Source organism: Hypanus sabinus, chromosome 5, assembly GCF_030144855.1.
Source record: "Hypanus sabinus isolate sHypSab1 chromosome 5, sHypSab1.hap1, whole genome shotgun sequence".
Taxonomy (NCBI): Eukaryota; Metazoa; Chordata; class Chondrichthyes; order Myliobatiformes; family Dasyatidae; genus Hypanus; species Hypanus sabinus.
In genome coordinates this window covers 12,695,684-12,715,309 of record NC_082710.1, presented here as the reverse complement: position 1 = coordinate 12,715,309, position 19,626 = coordinate 12,695,684, and the positions used below count along the sequence as shown (strand labels likewise).

General features: G+C 38.2%; 1 protein-coding gene across 8 annotated transcripts in view; it reads left to right on the top strand.

Annotated features, from left to right (window-relative positions):
* Positions 1–19,626, top strand: part of LOC132393927 (single-stranded DNA-binding protein 2) — a 319,942-nt gene that overhangs the window by 218,178 nt on the left and 82,138 nt on the right. For 5 of the 8 annotated variants that reach the window (XM_059969374.1, XM_059969375.1, XM_059969372.1 and 2 more), the window contains 2 exons: positions 3,863–3,952; positions 18,276–18,359. In XM_059969374.1, coding sequence (XP_059825357.1) covers positions 3,863–3,952; positions 18,276–18,359 — 174 coding nt within the window. The remainder of the gene's footprint in view (positions 1–3,862; positions 3,953–18,275; positions 18,360–19,626) is intronic. The other 3 variants (XM_059969377.1, XM_059969379.1, XM_059969378.1) reach the window with 2 other exon arrangements.

Below are 19,626 nucleotides of genomic sequence, written 5' to 3'. Positions count from 1 at the left end.
AAAGTTTGATGGCTCTGGGCCTTTATTCACTAGAATTCAGAAGGATGAGGGGTGACCTCATTGAAACCTATCAAATGGTGAAAGGCCTTGATAGAGTGGATGTGGAGAGGATGTTTTCTATGGTGGGAGAGTCTAAGACCAGAGGCACAGCCTCAGAATAGAGGGGTATCCTTTCAGAATGGAAATGAGGAATTTCTTTAGTCAGAGTGTGGTAAATCTGTGGAATTCACTGCCACAGGCAGCTGTGGAGGCCAAGACTTTCTGTATATTTAAGGCAGAGGTTAGATTCTTGATTGGTCAGGGCATGAAGGGAAACGGAGAAGGCAGGAGACTGGAACTGAGATGAAAATTGGATCATCCATGATGAAATGGTGGAGCAGAATCAATGAACCAAATAGTTTTAACCATTTTCTGCATTTTTGTCTTTCTCTCTCTTCATGTTCTGATTCAGTTTCTTTGATCTGAAGCATTATGTTTCAGAGTAAGTACACAACAGCACAGAAACTACTTCCTGGCTCATCGTTTGTGTCAAAATATTATTCTGCTTAGTTCCTTGACCTATACCTGGACCATAGCCAAATTTGTTGAAATCGAACCTCCATCCACCACTTGTGCCGTCAGCTGGTTCCACACTCTCATCACCCTCTGATTGAAGAGGTTCACCCTTTAAACATTTGACTTGTCCACATTAACCCATGAACTCTGATTCTAGTCTCATCCCTCAGTGGAAGAAATGCCAGCTTGCATTTACACCATCTATACCCCTTAAGATGTCATACCTCTGTCGAATCTCCCCATCATTCTCTAATGCTCGAGATTGTAAAGTCCTTATTAACTCTGTCTTTGTTTCCATACATGCTGCATGGCCTGTTGAATTTTTCCAGTATTTTCTCTTTTCATTCTGGAGACAGAAAGGGAAAAGGCACATTTCCTGCCTCTAAAACGGTTGCATACAGCATTATTCTTGTATCTGTAATTTGCATAAAAGTGGGAAGGGATTTGTGGTTTTTTTCTTCTCCCTGCACTCCCTCAACAGCAATTGTGTAAAATTTGAAACTGGTCAATTATTGTCACGTACCAAGGTATAATGGAAAATCGTGTGTTTTATACCATTCATACTGATCAAATCTTTACAACGGTGCACTGAGGTAGTACAAAATGATACAATAACAGAGCGCAGAATGAAGTGTTAGTTACAAGGGAGTGCAGTGCAAACAGAAAATAAGGTATAATGTGATAATGAGGTAGATTGTGAGGCCAGGAGTCCATCTTATCATACTATTGTATTGTAAACTCAAAGTAAATTTAATTTGACTTTATTGTTATTTTATCAGTTGGACTTTCAGTTCGTTACTGTCATATTTAAACATTAAATCAATTGAGTATTTGTTACTTCTCGGTCACTTTGTTTCTATATAATGATTCAATTCCAGTCATTATAAAGTATATCATGGTATCTCACTGTTTGCATCATTTTACATTTCCTCTGTGTTACATGTCATTTTCTTACTGCTTGCCCAGTTACCTAATACAGTGGATTCTGGTTGTTTGGGGATACATCAGGACCAATTTGGCCCAGTTAAGTGGTTGCCCCAATTAACCGAAGTTTCATGCAAATAGTTTAAAAAGTGTGAAACTACCATTTAACTGAGTAACAAGTTACATATTTAAATGGAATGTAGAGCAATTAGACTACTAATCCTCCAGATGCCGGAAATTCAAAGCAACACACACAAGTTGCTGGAGGGACTCAATATGTCAGTCAGCATCTATGGAAATGAATGAACAATCAACGTCTCAGGCTGAGACCCTGCTTCAGAACTAGCATTTCTGAAGAACTGAAGAAGGGTCTCAGCCCAAAGCCTTGACACCGTAGATGTTGCCTGATCTGTTGAGTCTCTCCAGCATTTTTTGTGTGTTGCCCAGTACTATAAAACTGTGTATTAGTTCCTAATAGTTATTGACAGAGGAATTCCTTCAGTGTGCGCTGGCATGTTCTTTTGGTTGACTGTAAATGAACAAAATCAGCACAGATATCTCATGCAGATAGTGGACTGCTTTCAAACAATGTATTAATGCTTGCATCCTCAAGATCCTGATTCAGTTTGATTGTTGATACCTTGAAATTCTTCACAATTACTAACTTGTTAAAGTAGTGAAATAGTTTAGTTTTCCCTACTGGCCATTTCTGGCATTGTCAAACCTGAATGCTTGAATCTATAGTGAGCAAAAAGTTCTGAGTTGTCTTACTGCTTATTTCTTGTGTACTATCAGTAACAAAAATCACCACCTTTTGAACATAAGCACTTATAACTGAAGTTATTTAAAAGTATTCGCTCAAAGCACTGTGTAGTGTCTAATGGCTGCACCGGTGCATGCATTTGATGCTAGTTGGAAACCGTTCAGCAAGTCTTCTGTCCCAATTAAGCAGCACACTGTCCCAAATAAATGAAGGGAATCCCGGATATTCTCTATATTAGTTTTTGTTCCTCAAGAATTCTCCCAAATAAACAGCTGTCTCAATTAACTGATGACCAAATTAACTGGAATCCACTGTATATTGAAACCATGAACATATTCATTTATTCACTGTATTGCTTCTTGTGTTTTGAATCATTACAAGTTTAAGTTTACTTTTGGTGTCTGAGACTGTTACTAAAGAAGTTTGGAATAATGATATGTCGACTGGGTTGATTTGTCATCAATTATGCCTCTACCTGCCCTACTCAACTCATTTCTTCCTCCACTGACTTTTCCAGGTTCTTGTGTACTGAATTAATATGTTAAAACTCTCAGTGGTTATTAAATTAAACTTCCTTCAGAACATCATCAAAGCCTAGACTACTTTTTAAACTCAAAAATAGTAACTTTTAAAAAGTTGACATTGTTCTGGAAGCACCTTTCCCTTCAAAACCTGTTCTGTATAGATCTGGATGGCACAACCAAAGATCCTTAGATCTAACGGATGGCTATTAATGTATACTTCTGTCAAAACATCCCTTCTCTTCACCTTTCTGACCCACTACAATGATTGTACACTCATTGGCCTCTTTATTAGTACTTCCTCGTGTGTTCAGAGGTTTTCTGCACACCACTTGTTATAATGCATAGTTATTTGAGTGAGTGTTGACTTTTACTCTCAGCTTGAACCAATTTGGCTGGTCTCCTCTGACCCCTGTCAGAGGTATGTCACCCACAGAACTACCACTCTCTAGTTTTTTTGTTTGTTTTTTGCACCATTCTTTGTTAGCTCTGGAGACGGGTGTATATGAAAAATCTCAGGAGATGAGCAGTCTCTGAGATACTCAAATCATCCCATCTGGCACCAACAATCTTTCCACAGTCAAAATCACTTAGATTACATTTCTTCCCCAATCTGATGTTTGGTCTGAACAACTGAACCTCTTGGCCATATGTGCATTCTTTTATGCGTTGAATTGTTGCTTCATGATTGGCTTATTAGATATTTACATTAATGAGCAGGTGTACCTAATAAAGTGGCCACTGAGTGTATTGTGCAAGTAATATTATTTTGTGGCAATTGTTGGAATATTGTGTCTGGAAAATAGATTGATGTGTAAATTTAATACATGATTTATTTAGCTCTGATCGTTGGCTAAACCAGCCATTCATTGTAGAGACTGTCTTTCAAATCAGCAGTTAGATTTTTAAATAATGTTATGGTTTTATGATTTTGGTATGTCTATGTAAACACTTGCTGCACATAAAAGATATATTTAGATTTGTTTTTGTCATGAGTTTAATTGATTCGGAGCATGTGTTATTTTATTCTTTACACTTAGGAAGTGTGCCAGTTCCTTGTTCCAGGATGTAATGACACAGGAGTTGCCTTTCTTTGCAGAGTGCAGCAGCAGCTCCCAGTCCAGTGCTAGGAAACATTCCCCCAGGAGACGGAATGCCAGTAGGCCCGGTACCACCGGGATTCTTTCAGGTAACAAGCAGTAGGAAAAGGCTTTTTTTTAAAAGAAAATGACTTGATGGTTTTCCAAAAAAGAATAAAAGACATGGTGAATTCCTCAAAATTATCACCGAACATGATAACCTACATGAAGCAGATGGTGGTCTCGAGAACTCGTAGGAGTACACGTATGAGTCTTTGTAGATTGATAGAACATTTAAAATAAAACTCAAATGCACTGCATTATACTTCTAATATTGTTGATAATTACGTGTAGATTTTTTTTCCGTTTAAAGGACTCGAAAGGAAAGAATTATTGAACATTACTGGTAGATTTTATGTGCATTGTGATTTCTACTGCAGTAAATAGAAAAGCGTAAATTTTCTGAGCTCTGTAAAACACATGAGCATATTGATTAGACCATAAGATGTGGGAGCATATAGGCCATTTGGCCCATTGAGTCTGCTCTACCATTCAATCATGGCTGATCCTTTTTTTTTTCCACCTCCTCAGCCCCATTCCCCTGTAACCTTTGATGCTGTGGCCAATCAAGACCCTATCAATCTCTGCCTTAGATACACCCAACGACCTGGCCTCCATAGCTGCCTGTGGTAACAAATTCCACAAATTCACCCTCTGGCTAAGGAAATTTCTCCACAACTCTGTCTTAAGTGGATGGCCCTCTATCCTGAGGCTGTGCCCTCTTGTCCTGGAATCCCTCACCATGGGAAACTTACTTTCCACATCAACTCTTTCTAGGCCTTTCAACATTTGAAAGGTTTCTATGAGATCCCCCCTCATTTTTCTAAATTCCAATGAGTACAGATCTAGAGCCATCAAACATTCCTCAAATGATAACCCTATCATTCCTGAAATCATCCTTATGAACCTCTTCTGATCCCTCTCCAATATCAGCACATCTTAGATAAGGAGCCCAAAGCTGTTCACAATACTCAAGGCGAGGAATCTCTTGAAATGAATGTTAATATTACATTTGCCTTCTATACCACCGACTCAACCTGCAAGTTAACTTTTAGAGTGTTCTGCACATGGACTCACAAGGCCCTTTGCATCTCAGATTTTTGGATTTTCTCCCCATTTGGAAAATAGTCTGCACGTTTATTTCTTCTACTAAAGCGCATGACCGTGCATTTTCCAACATTGTATTTTATTTGCTACTCTCTTGCCCATTTTCTTAATTTGTCTTAAGTCCTTCTACAGCCTTCCTGTTTCTTCAACACTACCTGTTCCTCCACCAATCTTTGTATCACCTGCACACTTGGCAACAAACCCATTTATTCCATCATCTAAGTCATTGATATACAGTATAAAAAGAACCAATCTCAACACTAACCCCTGTGGAACACCAGTAGTCACTGGCAGCCAACCAGAAAAGGATTCTTTTATTCCCACTCGTTGCCTCCTACCAATCAGCCAATGCACTAACCATGCCAGTGACTTTCCTGTAATACCACGAACTCTTAACTTGGTAAGCACTCATGTGTGGTACCTTGTCATTGGCCTTCTGAAAATACAAATATAGAACATCCACTGCATCCCCTTTATCCATCCTACTTGTAATCTCCTCAAAGAATTCCAACAGGTTTGTTGGGCAAGATTTTTCCTTAAAGAAACCATACTGACTGTGTCTAATCTTGTCCTGTGTCGCCAAGTATTCTATTACCTCATCCTTAACAATTGACACCAACATCTTCCCAACCGCTGAGGTTAGGTAACTGGTCTATAATTTCCTTTCTGCTGCCTAACTCCTTTGTTAAAAAGTGGAGTGACATTTGCAATTTTCAGTCCTCCAGAACCATGCGAGAGTCCAATGATTCTTGAAAGATTATTGCTACTGCCGCCACAATCTCTATCACTATCTCTTTTAGAATGCTAGGATGCATTGATGGTCAAACAATGTTGATGCCAAAACCTAGTGAAATAGAAATATTAATTTAAAAAGGAAAAATTAAAAAAATTACATCTTGTATGTACAATTTGATTCAAAAACAGACAATTGAATCTGGAATTCATAAATCAAGACAAAAATGGGAATCTGATTTGAATGTTAAAATTGATGGAAAAAGTTGGTCAAGATTATGCTCTGATAGTATGATAAATGCAATAAACATTTGACTTAGATTAATACAATATAACTTTTTACATCAATTATATATAACACCACAGAAAATAAATAGATTAAATTCAAATATGTCTGACCAATGTTTTCGATGTAATCAAGAAATTGGTACTTTTTTACATTCTACTTGGTCTTGTTTTAAAATTCAACCATTTTGGATAAATCTAGGACTTTTATTGGAACAAATTACTGGAGTACAACTCCCACATAGTCCAATATTATTTTTATTAGGAGATATTGAAGGGACAATACCGAAACTTGAATAAGTATCAAAAAAAAATTATAAAAATTACATTGGCAGTAGCTAAAAAAGTTATGGCAGTTACTTGGAAATCTGATTTATATTTTACTATGGATCATTGGAATAATGAAATATATAGTTGTATTCAACTTGAAAAAATTACGTATAATCTAAGAAATGAATATGATGTATTTTTGAAAATTTGGCTCCCTTACCTACAAAAGATGGGATTAAATATATCTGTCATCTAGTCAGCCATTATTATTTCTCTGGCCTCATTTTCTCACGTTCCTATATCCACCCTCATCTCTTTTATTTTTTATATACTTGAAAAAGCATTTTCTATCTACCTTGACATTGTTTGCTAGCTTGCTTTCATATTACATCTTTTCCCTTCTAATGATTCTTTTAGTTGCTCTCTGTAGGTTTTAAAAACTTCTCAATCCTCTATTTTCCCACTAATTTTTGATTTTATGTATACTCTTTCTTTTACTTTTACATCAGCCACAGTTGTACTATTTTGCCATTTGAGTATTTCTTTGTTTTTAAGAATACATCTATCCTGTATCTACTTCATTTTTGCCAGAAACTCAAGCTATTGCTGCTCTGCCAGCATCTCCTTCCAATTTGGTCAACTCCTCTCTTGTACTACTGTAATTTCCTTTACTTCATCGAAATGCTGCTGCCTCAGACTTTACTTTCTCCTTATCAAATTTTAAATTGAACTCAATCGGTATTGTGATCACTGCCTCCTACAGGTTCCTTTATCGTAAGCTCCCCAATCACCTCTGGTTCATTACATATACCCAATTCAGTATAGCTGATTCCCTACTATGCTCAACAGCAAACTGCTCTAAAAAGCCATCTTGTAGGCATTCAACAAATACACTTTCTTGAGATCCATTACCAACCTGATTTTCCCCAACCTACCTGCATGTTAAAATCTCCCATGGCTATCATAACATTGATCTTTTGACACAGCTTTTCTATTTCTCATTGTAATTTGTAGTCCACATTCCAGCTACTGTTTGGAAGCCCATATATAACTGCTATAATGGTCCTTTTACCCTTGTCATTTCTTAACTCGACCCACAAGGATTCAACATTTTCTGATCCTATGTTGCATCTTTCTAATGATTTAAAGCCATTCTTTATCAGCAGAGCTATGCCACCCCCTCCACCTACCTTCCTAAACTTCCAATAAAATGTGTAACCTTGGTCATTCAGCTCCCAACTACAACCATCCTTCAGCCACGATTCAGTAATGGGCACAATACCATGCCCGACAATCTGTAATAGTGCCACCAGATCATCCACCTTATTTCTTATACTCCTTACATTGAGATCTAACACTTTTAGTACTGTATTTGCTACCCTTTTTGATTCTGCATCCACAATGCACTGGTATTCATCCCACTGGCTGCAATTTTGTCCTATCACCTGCCTGCCCTTCCTGACAGACTGACTGCATGCTATCTTTGCTTTGTTACCATCCATCCTATCCTGAGATCCTTTCATTCCAGTTCCCATCCCCCTACCAAATTAGTTTAAACCCTCCCCAACAGCTCTAACAAACCTGTCCGCGAAAATATTGGTCTCCCTCGGGTTCAGGTGCAACCATCCCTTTTGTACAGGTCACACCTCCCCCAGAAGAGATCCCAATGATCCATGAACCTGAATCCCTGTCCCCTGCACCCACAGCCATTCTATAAGAGAAATTTGTGTTAAAACCCTTATAAAGACAATGGCTTACAAGTTTCATGGATCAAAATTACTGTATAAGATGGATGTTTGGAAGAGCTGCATTTAGTTATTGATAGACTAGAGGCTCAGACAGACAGTGCCTCTGGAGTGACTCTGTCTCAAAGATCAGGATCTGACAAGTATCAGCACCTGGAATTGGCCCATCTTCAGTCAAAATTGAGAATGGAAATAGAAAGAAAAATGGAGGGTTCAGGCAGGAAGCATTAGTTTGATCATGGAGTCAGTCAAAAAGACAGCACATTGTGGATCAAATGGCCTGTACTGCGCTGTGTCTGTGTTGAACATTGTGGTGGGGGGGGGGGGGGAGGAAAGTAGGTGGTTTGTTGAGGTTGGCATTTGGGAAGGTAGAGGAGGACGGGGCTGGTGCAGAGAAATGGTGTTAAAATTGTAAAGATGCTGCATCTTTTTCCTTGTAAATGATCTAATTTCTGGCTATATTTGTTGATAGGATATTCAAGCCCTCTGAGGTTTCATCATTTAAAAAAATCTAGATATCCTTTATAATTTCAGTCTCTAGTCAAGCTGAACACAAAGTTCAATGTTCAAAATTAATTCAAGTCCCCTTACTGCTCACTTAGCTGAGCTATTCAGACTAGCCCTGCAGATTTAATGGAAGAACTATTGGATTAATAAGAAAACTCAACCATGGTTCCTTTCCCCTATCAGTAAATAGCCCATATTTATTTTTATTTCTATTTTGTATAGTGATATAGCACAGTAACAGGCCCTCATGGCCCCAGGAACCTGTTACGGCCATGTGACTAATGTTAATGGAATGTGCATACGTAGCTATCCAATGAAAACGGGCCTTGTGCATTTGCTTTCTAACCCCACTTCTCACCTGATTTTCTAAAAGCCTTTAAGCCAATCAGTTAAACTGATTTGCTGTAGGCTTGGTAATACTTTCCTCGATGATCTACAGTGGTGCTAGAAAATTTGTAAGCCCTGTAGAATTTTCTCTATTTCTGCATAAATAAGACCTAAAATGTGATCGGATTTCCACGTAAGTCCTAAAACTAGATAAAGAGAACCCAATTTAATAAATAATACTAGAAACATTATATTTGTTCATTTATTTATTGAGAAAAATAATCTAAAATCACATGTATATGTTGGAAAAGATATGAGAACCTCTAGGGTAATGCTTTCAACAAAAGCTATTTGGAGTAAGGTGCTTCAAAGAATGAGATGGGATTGGAGGTGTGGGTTGGAGAGGTACTCTGCCCTATATAAAAAAAGACACACAAGGTCAAGTTACTGAAAGCCTGCTCTTCTCAAGAAAGGTTTGTTTATGTACACCATGCCTCTTTTAAAACAGCTTTCAGAGGACCTTAGAAGAATTGTAGAGTTGCATGAAGCTGGAAAAGGTTACAAAAGCATTTCTAAGGACCTGAGTGTTCGTCAGTCCACAGTAAGAGATACTGTCTACAAATGGAGGAAACTCAGTACTGTTGCGACTCAGCCTAGGGGTGGGATCCTTCAAAGATTACACCAAGAGCACAATGTGCATTGCTGAAGGAGGTGAAAAAGAACCTGAGGCTAGAAGCAAAAATCTGCAGAAATCTCTAGAACTTGCTAAAGTCTCTGTTCATTTGTCCATTATAAGAAAAACACTGAGTAAGGATGGTGTTCATGGAAGGACACAGCAGTGAAAGCCACTCTTCTCCAAAAAAATAAACATTGCTGCATGTGTCAAGTTTACAAATGATGACCTGGATGTTCTGCAGTGCTTCTGGGACAATGTTCTGTGGACAGATGAGACAAGAGTTGAACTTTCTGGCAGAAATGCATATTGCTATGTTTGGAGGGTAAAGGCCATTGCACACCAACACCAAAACCTCATCGACAACTGTGAAGCATGGTGAATGGAGCATCATGGTTTCTGGCTGCTTTGCTGCCTCAGGGAATGGACAGTTTGCAATCATGATTCATTTTACAGGAGAATGTCAGAGTAGCAGTCTTGTCAGTTGAAGTTGGATAATGCAACAAGATAATGATCCAAAAGACAAGAGTAAATCAACAACAGAATGATTTAAAAAGAAGAGAACGCATGTTTTGAAATGGACAAGTCAAAGTCCTGACTTTAATCCTATAGAAATGTTGTGGAAGGATATGAAGCAAACAGTTCAGTCAAGGAAGCCCACCAACATCCCAGAGTTGAAGCAGTTTTGTAAGGATGAATGACCTAAATTTTTTCCAAGCTGATGTGCAGGACTGATCAACAGTTACCAGAAGCATTTGGTTGAAGATATTGCTGTACAAGGGGGTCACATCAGTTACTGAAAGCAAAGATTCACATACTTATTCCAACAAATACATGTAATATTGGATTACTTTTCTCAATAAATAAATGAGCAAGTATAATGTCTTTTTGAGTTATTTATTTAATTAGGTTCTCTGTATCTAGTTTTAGAATGCATGAAGATCTGATCATATTTTAGGTCACATTTATGCAGAAATAGAGAAATTTCTACAGGGTTCACAAACTTTCTAGCACCACTGTATTTAGTTTTCACATTTGAAATTTTAATAGCCAGTTTTCATCTCTCTGGTAGGTAGTGAGTGCCAGATCATAACCACTCTATAACAAACACAAGAGATTCTGCAGATGCTGAAAACCTAGAGGAACCCACAAACTGCTGGAGGAACTCTGCAGTCAGCAGCATCTATGGAATGAAATGAACAGTCGCTGTTTTGGATCAAGACCCTTCGGGCTAAGTCCTAATGAAATGTCAGCTATTTATTCCTCTCTATAGACGCTGCCTAACCTGCTGAGTTCCTCCAGCATTTTGTTTGTGTTCCTCTGCATAACAAATTACCTTTTCCTAACATCATTGCTGAACCCATTTTCTCAGCTCATCCACTCATGTGTAGCTCTTAGTTTACTGCAGCTAAACCTGTCACAATCCTGCTGCATCACCTGCTAGCTTGCACTCCTTCCCCTCTCCCCCTCTCCCCCACATCCTTATTCTGGCTGCATCCTCTTTTTTTCCCATTCTTGATAAAGGGTCTCATCCCAGAATGTCAGCTGCTTAATCCCCTCCATTGACGATGCCTGATCTACTGAGTTCCTTCAGCATTTTGTGTGTGTTCCTCTGGTTTTCCAGCATTTGCAAAACCTCTTGTGTTCCTGTTAAATCTCCTCTCAAATATCCTAAAGTGAATAAGCCCTGCTTTTCCTATTTGTCCTTATAGATGAGGTCCCTTATCCCCAAAATTATTCTTCTATCACAAGAGATTCTGCAGATGCTGGACATCTTAAGCAATACCCACAAAATACTGGAGGAAAGCAGGTCAGACAGCATCTGTGGTGGGGGAGGGGGGGGAAGTAGTCTACTTTTACTAGAATCTTTTCTGCATCTTCCATAGGTCTTTTGGATTTGGACTCACTGCTCTGATTATGATCTAACCAGTGTTATATTACTGAAATCACAATCACAACCTTCATGATATACAACGTTCAGCATTTATATGCTTTACTAACCACCATGTCCTGTTATTTTCAAAAAATGATGTATTTCTCTCTCCCTGATCTTGGACATCAATGCATTAAACTACATTGTTCTTTCTGCTAAATCTATCAGTTCACTCTGCTCACTCTGTGAGCTTCTCTGTGGCTTCTTAGTCTACCATTGGCCTCAATGCTTACCATGCTGACTGAGTCTAGTATTGGGAAGGCAACTGTTGAGCTTCTGTGGACAGTCTTTGGACCAAAACTAGTAAGGGAAACCAAGGAGTAAATATGAAGGAAGTTACAGAGATGTACATGATATGTAGAGCAAGAAACTTCAATTACAACGAAATATTAGAGGGCAAGTTTCAAAAATGTGTTCAAGAAACTTCATTCATCGGTATCTTTCAAACTATGCAGGAAGGAGGCACTGCTGAATCTGCTTTGGTATGAATAGGTTAAGTAGGCTGCTTGTCTGAGGGGATGCCTAAAGAACAGTAATATCCGTAAATATTAGATTATCAATGGGGGGAAAGTGAGGAGCAATCTGTAGAATAAATTAGGGTCGGCAAACAGTGTAGAATTGAATGGTGTCAGACCACGATTAAGTGGTATCCATGATTGGCAGCCTACTTTAGAACTTAATCTCTAGTTCCTGAAAGTCTAATTATACAAAGTTCATTTTGCTGTGTTTGCAATGACTTCTGGCTCAGCACCATTCACCCTATAGAAAATTTTGAATCTTCTCCATGGTACTTATTACCCTTACATAATGAACACAATCTACTATCCATTATTCAACTAGATGATTACAGAAATACCGCCCCCCCACCACACCCCACACTGAAGCACTGCCTGAGATGCTGCATTTCCATCACTGTTACCCCTGTGCAGATCTTTATTCCTTGATGGTGAATTATGAACTGCAATTCTTTTGGGTACCAGTACCCCTGCCAGATACTAGCTCCAGCTAAGCAGCACTTTGTTCGGCAATTTTGGCCCTTATCCACATTCATTTATTCACCTGTTTATTATCCATGTGTGTTATATAGCCAGATGACATTCAGTGTCCATAATCCTACAAGTGTAAGCCCCATTTAAAGATAGAAAAGCAACCACTGCTCTGGGAATATCTTATGAGAATATTAGTGCCTTCAAGAGAGGAAAGAAAGTTGTCAAAACTAGAATGGCATTGTTTTCTTTTCTATGACTCATAGACTTTCCCATTGCACACTCAGCAATGCGAAGGATGGCCTCTTGGTTTAGAAGGCTCATCTTAATTTGCTCTGCAATTGGTAGGAATCAGGCAGAAAAGCATGTCCTGGGACAAAGCAGAGCATGATGTGGCCCTGCTGGAGTCTGAGCCTGGAGGAAGGAATGTCTAAGACTGGTGGAAGGAAGTATTGGGGTTAACAAAGTCCCCTGTCTTTCCAGCTGCTGTCTTTGGAGCATCCCTAGAAAACAATCCCCATTATTTATTTTGTTTCATCAAAATACACCTGCATTCATGCCAATCGTTCTGCAGAAACTGAATAGGATGTTTGAATAAAATTATATTTTGAAGTATTATACATTATTATTATTATTACTAATGAGAAAGTGTAGGAAAACTGTAGTGCATAATCATTTTCATTCAAGCTCAATTAATTATTTTAAAACACACTATTCACCAATTGACAGATGTGTTTATTTTAAACTCTAATATAGTAGGTCAGGATGGCCTGCACTGAATTAAGATTCTCCCAGGGTTTATATAGAGAGCTGCCTGAATCAGCTTATGTGCAGGACATAGCGAATTACCTCCTGACACATGCATATACTCTTGACTTCCAGAGAAGATCAGCAGGGGGTTCTCAGTACATAGAGCCTGGTGCAGAAGATCTTGTTTCACAGATTATCCATCTCCAAAGGGAATAGCAAAGATTTTGCTTTGATACAGAGTTGTAATAGATAAATTTATACTTATTCAGTTGCTTCCATTTTGTGGATATGCTTATGATAAATCAGGTATACTGTGTACTAATAACTTTTTGATTTCTTCATTATCCCCTTCTTGATTCTTATATCATGAAATTCTTAAAAGGCAATGAACATAATGTTAAAGATAATACTACTAATGATTCACAGACATGTATTAATCTGTGAATTTGGTTGTTACTAAAATAGTAAGGCTGCTTAATCATTGAAAAGAACTGACTTCATTGGTGATCCCTAATTGTAAAAAAAAACCTCACTTCTTAACAGTAACAATATTTTTGTACCTAGCCTCCAAATGAGTTTGTAGAGCATTGTTGCCTCCTAGTGGAAAGTGATCTTTAGTTTAGATGTCACTTCTGAACTTCAGAATCAGGCTTATTATCACTGCTATATGTCATAAAATTTGTTGTTTTGCAGCAGCAATACATTGCAATACATAAGATACACTATAAAATACAATGAGAAATGTATATTAAAAAAATGAATGTACTGCAAAAAGAGCAAATAGTGAGGTAGCGTTCATGGGTTCACTGTCAGCTCAGAAGCGTGGAGGAGGGGAAGAAGCTATTCCTAAAACATTTAGTGTGTGTCTTCTCTCTGATGGTAGTAAAGAGAAGAGGGCATGTCCTGATGGTGAGGGTCCTTCATGAAGGATATCGCCATCTTGACACATTGCCTCTTGAACATATCCTTGATGGTGGGGAGGCTACTGCCCATGATGGAGCTGGCATTACCCTTTACACTTTCAAGAACTTGTGGCATTCAGCTCTATGTAGACATTCCTTTGCATCAGAAAATGCCTTCAAGTTACACAGTTCCTTCCATGCTGTTGTTTAGGTAATCAAAAAGCGCAGTGCACTGTGGTCAAAATTGAGTTAAAGTTAACTCCATTCTTTTTACTAGTAATACACACAAAATGCAGGAGGAGCTCTGCAGGCCAAGCAGCATCTATGAACAAGAGTAAACAGTTGATGTTTTGGCCCGAGACTCTTCATCAGGACTGGAAAAAAGAGATTAAAAGTTAGGGTAAGATGGTGGGGGGAGGGGAGGAAGATGTACAAGGTAGTAGGTGATAGGTGAAACTGTGAGAGGGGGAGAGGTAAGGTAAAGAGCTAGGAAGTTGATTGATGAAAGATAAAGGGCTGGAGCAGGTAGAATCTGATAGGAGAACAGAAAGCCATGGAAGAAAGGAAAAGAGAGGAGCACCAGAGGGAGGTGATGAGCAGGTAAAGAGATAAGCTGTGAGAAGGAAATGGGAATGGGGAACAGTGAGATAGAAGGAGATGGGAGCAATTACTGGAGGTTCGAGAAATCATTGTTTATGCCATCAGTTTGGAGGCTACCCAGACGGAATATAAGATGTTGCTCCACCAACCTGAGTGTGGCCTCATTGCAGTAGTGGAGGAGGTCATGGATAGATATGTCAGAATAGGAAGGGAAGTAAAATTGAAATGGGTAGCCCCTGGGAGATCCCACTTTTTCTGGCGGATGGAGTGAGGGTGATCAGTGAAGCGGTCTCTCAACCCTATGTTGGGTCTCAGTGATATACAGGAGACTGTACCAGGAACACTGGATACAATAGGTGACCTCAACAGACTCAGAGGTGGACTGTTTGGGCCCTGGATGGTAGTGAGGGAGGAAGTGTGGCAATTGTGAGGGTTAAGTGCAGGAAGAGGATAAGTGGAGAGGGACAAATGAACAAGGGAGCCATATGGGGATCCATTCCTGCGAAAAGTGTTGGGGGGGAGGGAAAGATGTGCTTGATAGTGGGATCCCATTGGAGATGGTAACTCTGATTGTGAACATTGTGGTTGTGGAGCAAAGTACTGGGGAGATCAGTGGTTCCTTTGTCACATCTATACTTGACTCATGGTACAGGGCAGATATCTGCACGCACAGTATTTGTCTCAATATTTCTGTTTTCTTGTAAAAAAAATTATAGACAGTAGACAAGTAAGGTTAGTAAATTATTTAGGTCACTCAAATTAGGCTTCTTAAGCTAAGAACAATTTTTCACCTAAGAAGGGTTTTTAACCAGTATTGGTTTTGCACTGAACTTAGCCGTAAGCAGTTGAATGAAAGTGGCATTAGTAAGGAATTGGGTGAAGTGTAACCCTTGACAATAAGTTTAAGCTCCCGAGGTTGGAGGAGGTATCTGGAATTTTTCATTTTGATTAACAATAGGCAATAAACTGATGATTGTTTTTCTGATTCTACAAATTGGAAGGTGAAGAGAGGATGTTATTCTAACAGTATTGCACTGAAAGTCTGCATGATATACCTGGTTTAATGAATATCTAATTGATATTTGGCATATCCCTATTAGAATCCCACATAATTTTACTACGTAATTGCTCTTTTTTTAAATGTTACATGAGAGATATTAGTGTGGTATCTGGAAACAAAAATCTTGATGAAAAACAACTAAAAGTAAACATGGGCAGTCTTGTAGTAAATGACTGACAGCACCATTTGATTTTATGAAAGGACATATATGTCACTATATACACACCTGGGAATAGATCTCTTGTGGGCATTCACAATAAATGCAAGAAGCACAAAGGAATCAATGAAAGATCACACCCAACAGGACTGACAAACGACCAATGTGCAAAAGACAACAAACTGTGTAAATACAAAAAGAAAAAATAACAATAATAAATATATAAGCAATAAACATCAAGATCTTGGAATGAAGAGTTCTCAAAAGTGAGTTAGGTTCGTGTGTAAGCAAAATAATGATAGTTTCCAGCTAAATACAGAGAAAATGGACATTTTTGAAAGGAACTGGAAGGGGTATTGGTAGTCATCTTGCAGAAATAATTGTCTGATTGCTGGCAGTTGGGATAAAGGAATGCACACAACCCTCTTTCGAACTAATGGTCACATGTAATGACTGATTAACTGTCCAAACTCACATTCATTATTTAAGGAGTTTATTGTATTTCAAATGTATAAAGCAGCAAATTAATTAGTATGTGCAATATCACTTTGTGGTCCAAGGTAATATACCATTTAATGCAGATGATTTAGCTCCACTGAATTATGTTTAGAATTTTACCAGTAGCACAGTTCTCCAACTTAGAATTACTTTTGTTCCCATCATTTGTTTCCCTGTCATATCTGAAGGAAAGATATGATAGCATATCAATATTCCATATTGTACTTCATGCGCTGAACATGAGGAATCATTATATTCAAAATGCTTTGCTTTGGATATTCCCACATGGTTGCATCAAGATTTCCGATGCAGTAGGTACACTTTACACAGCACAAAGACGAGTCACTTGTTCAGCAACATTAATAAAACCCATGAAACTATCAGATAATTTAATTACATTCAAAATAAATTCAGAAGAGCATATTCTCAATTTCAACTGGTTATCTGTTCAACAACAGTTTCCTAAGTTGCAATGTGTTGCCAAGTGAATTAGTGGGTTTTAAAATATTCATCACTTCTATCAGATAGGATGAAGGTTGATGGTGCAACAGATATATTAGGGTAGAGTGGGGAGCCTAGAACCAAGGGCACAACTTCAGAATAGAAGGACATCACTTTAGAAAACAGATAATGAATTTCTTAAGCTAGAGGGTGGTAAATCAATGGAATTTTTTGCAACAGACAGCTGTGGAGGTCATGTCATTGGTTATATTTGAAGTAGAGGTTGATACATTCCTGATTTGTTAGGGTGCCAAAGATTATGAGAAGAAGGCAGGAGAGTGGGGTTGAGAGGGATGTTAAATCAGCCATGATGGAATCGTGGAGCGGACTTGATGAGTTGAGTGGTCTAATTCTGCTTCTCTGTCTTACATTAACCATTGATAGCTGCTGTGCCTGGAGGTGAATATTTATCCATTACCAAAATACAAGTTCTCTGTTTACAAATGTGATGGTGTCTATGTTAGTGATTTCTGGTAGTAAATGATGGAAAAGCTATTTTTAGACACTAGACATCTACACCGGTAGGACCATTTATGGCATCAATGAATTGTAAATTTACCCTGAAATAAGCATAATGTCACTTGTAAGCTATTAATATCATTTTGGCATTTACTCTTAACTTTGTAAATAGTTTTGTTTTATGAATGAACTCTTCTGGGGCTTCCAGCTGGGTACTGTTATTAATTATAGTCGGCATTTCAATGACAAATTCTGTCATCGATTATTAACAAGGTGGGGGAGCAGAAACCTGATTGGATGAGAACTAACCAATCAGGAGGGACAGACCACAGGGGTATAAACACTACTGGACTAGACGTGCCCAGGCAGCATCTTTGATGAAGATGGCAAGAGTTTGTCGTCAAAGTGTCACTTATAATTGATAACTGTACCCGGTTGGAAGCCAGAGAGCATTTGTTTGTCTTATACGCTGGGAAAGAACTAGGTCCTTTTTCAGTTTTGTTTTACATTGAAGCATATTTTAATGTTTTCAATGGAAGATTATGCTTCATAAAAGAATTCTGATTTGTTATAGCAAGATTAAAAATATTATGAATATGGTCAACAAATTAATATTCATCAGATCACATTGCTAGGTAAAACATATTATCTCCACAACACTCAGAAGTTTCTAGGATTATAATGCCTGGGCTAAATTCAGTGGAGCATTTTAGAAAACTATGTGTACATAGTTTCAGTGGAATCAATTGCTTATTAATGTCACTTACATGTTGAGAATCACCATATGAACTAACTTATAGTTTATGAAAATAGGCATAAGTGATCAGTACTGTTGTTAATGGCTGTGCTGCTGGCTAATTTATGTTTGCAATTATCTGCAGGGACCACCAGGTTCACAGCCCTCTCCACACGCACAGCCTCCACCACATAATCCCAGCAATCCCATGATGGGACCTCACAGCCAGGTAGGAAGGCACAAGTAGTTACTCAGATCAAACCATGTCTGTGTAAACACCACCTCTGACCAAATATAGATCTACTTGCTCTAATGGCATTTTATTCATCACTTCTAGTACAGCTGTGATTTGGTTTTTTTAATGTTTTGGTTTTGCTTGCAACGCTGATGTGTATGTGTTATTTTGCATGTTTGTCATTGTTTGGTAAGAAATATTTATCCCCAAGCCAAAATCTTTGTGTTTTCTACATAATGTTGTATATTGTATTCCAGGTTAGTTTATTAGCATATTTAAACCTTATCCAGCTATCAATTTAGTTATGTTAATTTGTTGAAAAAAGTATAAATATTTTAACAAAGGTTAATTTACAAACATTAAGTAATATTCTTAATATTAAAATAATCTAGTAAAAACTGTAATATCAATGAATTATAATTTATATTAGAAAACGTGCTTTAAACATAACCAACACGATGGCATATCATTGCAACTAACTCCAGATTGAGTCATAGAGCAACACCGCATGGATACAGGCCCTTCGGCCCAACAAGTCCATGTGCCCAACCCTATCAACCCTTCCCCACCGTAAATTACACTATTCTACCTGCTTGCCTCAGCTGCTTCCTCTAGCAGCTTGTTTCATATATTTACCATCCTTTATATTGGAGAAAAGTTGCCCCTCAAGACCTTTCTGAGTCTTTCCCCTCTCACCCCATATCTATGCAATCTAGTTCTTGACTCCTTTTTCCTGGCGTAAAGGCTGCTACTGTACACTTTAACTATGCCTCTCATAACTTTAAACATTACTGCAAGGACAGAATTAGAATCAGGTTTAATACCACTGGCACATGTTGTGAAATTTGTTGTTTCACAGCAGCAGTGTATTTCAATGCATAATAATAAAATAAACGATACACTATAAAGTATAAATATTAAAATAATTTAAATAAGTAGTGCAAAAAGAGAGAAAAAAATGAGGTAGTGTTCATAGCTTCATTGTCCATTCAAAAATCTGATGGCAGAGGGACAAAACTGTTTCTGAAACTGTTTCTTCAAGCTCCTGGACCTCCTCTTTGATGGTAACAATGAGAAGAGGGCATGGCCTGGTTGATGGGGTTCTTAATGATGGATGCTGCCTTTTTGAGGCATCACATGTTTAAGGTTTCCTGGATGCTAGAGGCACTAGCACCCATGATGGAATTGGCTGAGTTTACAACTTTGCAGCTGTTTTTGATCCTGTGCAGTGGCCTCTCTATGGCAGATGGAAACACAAGTT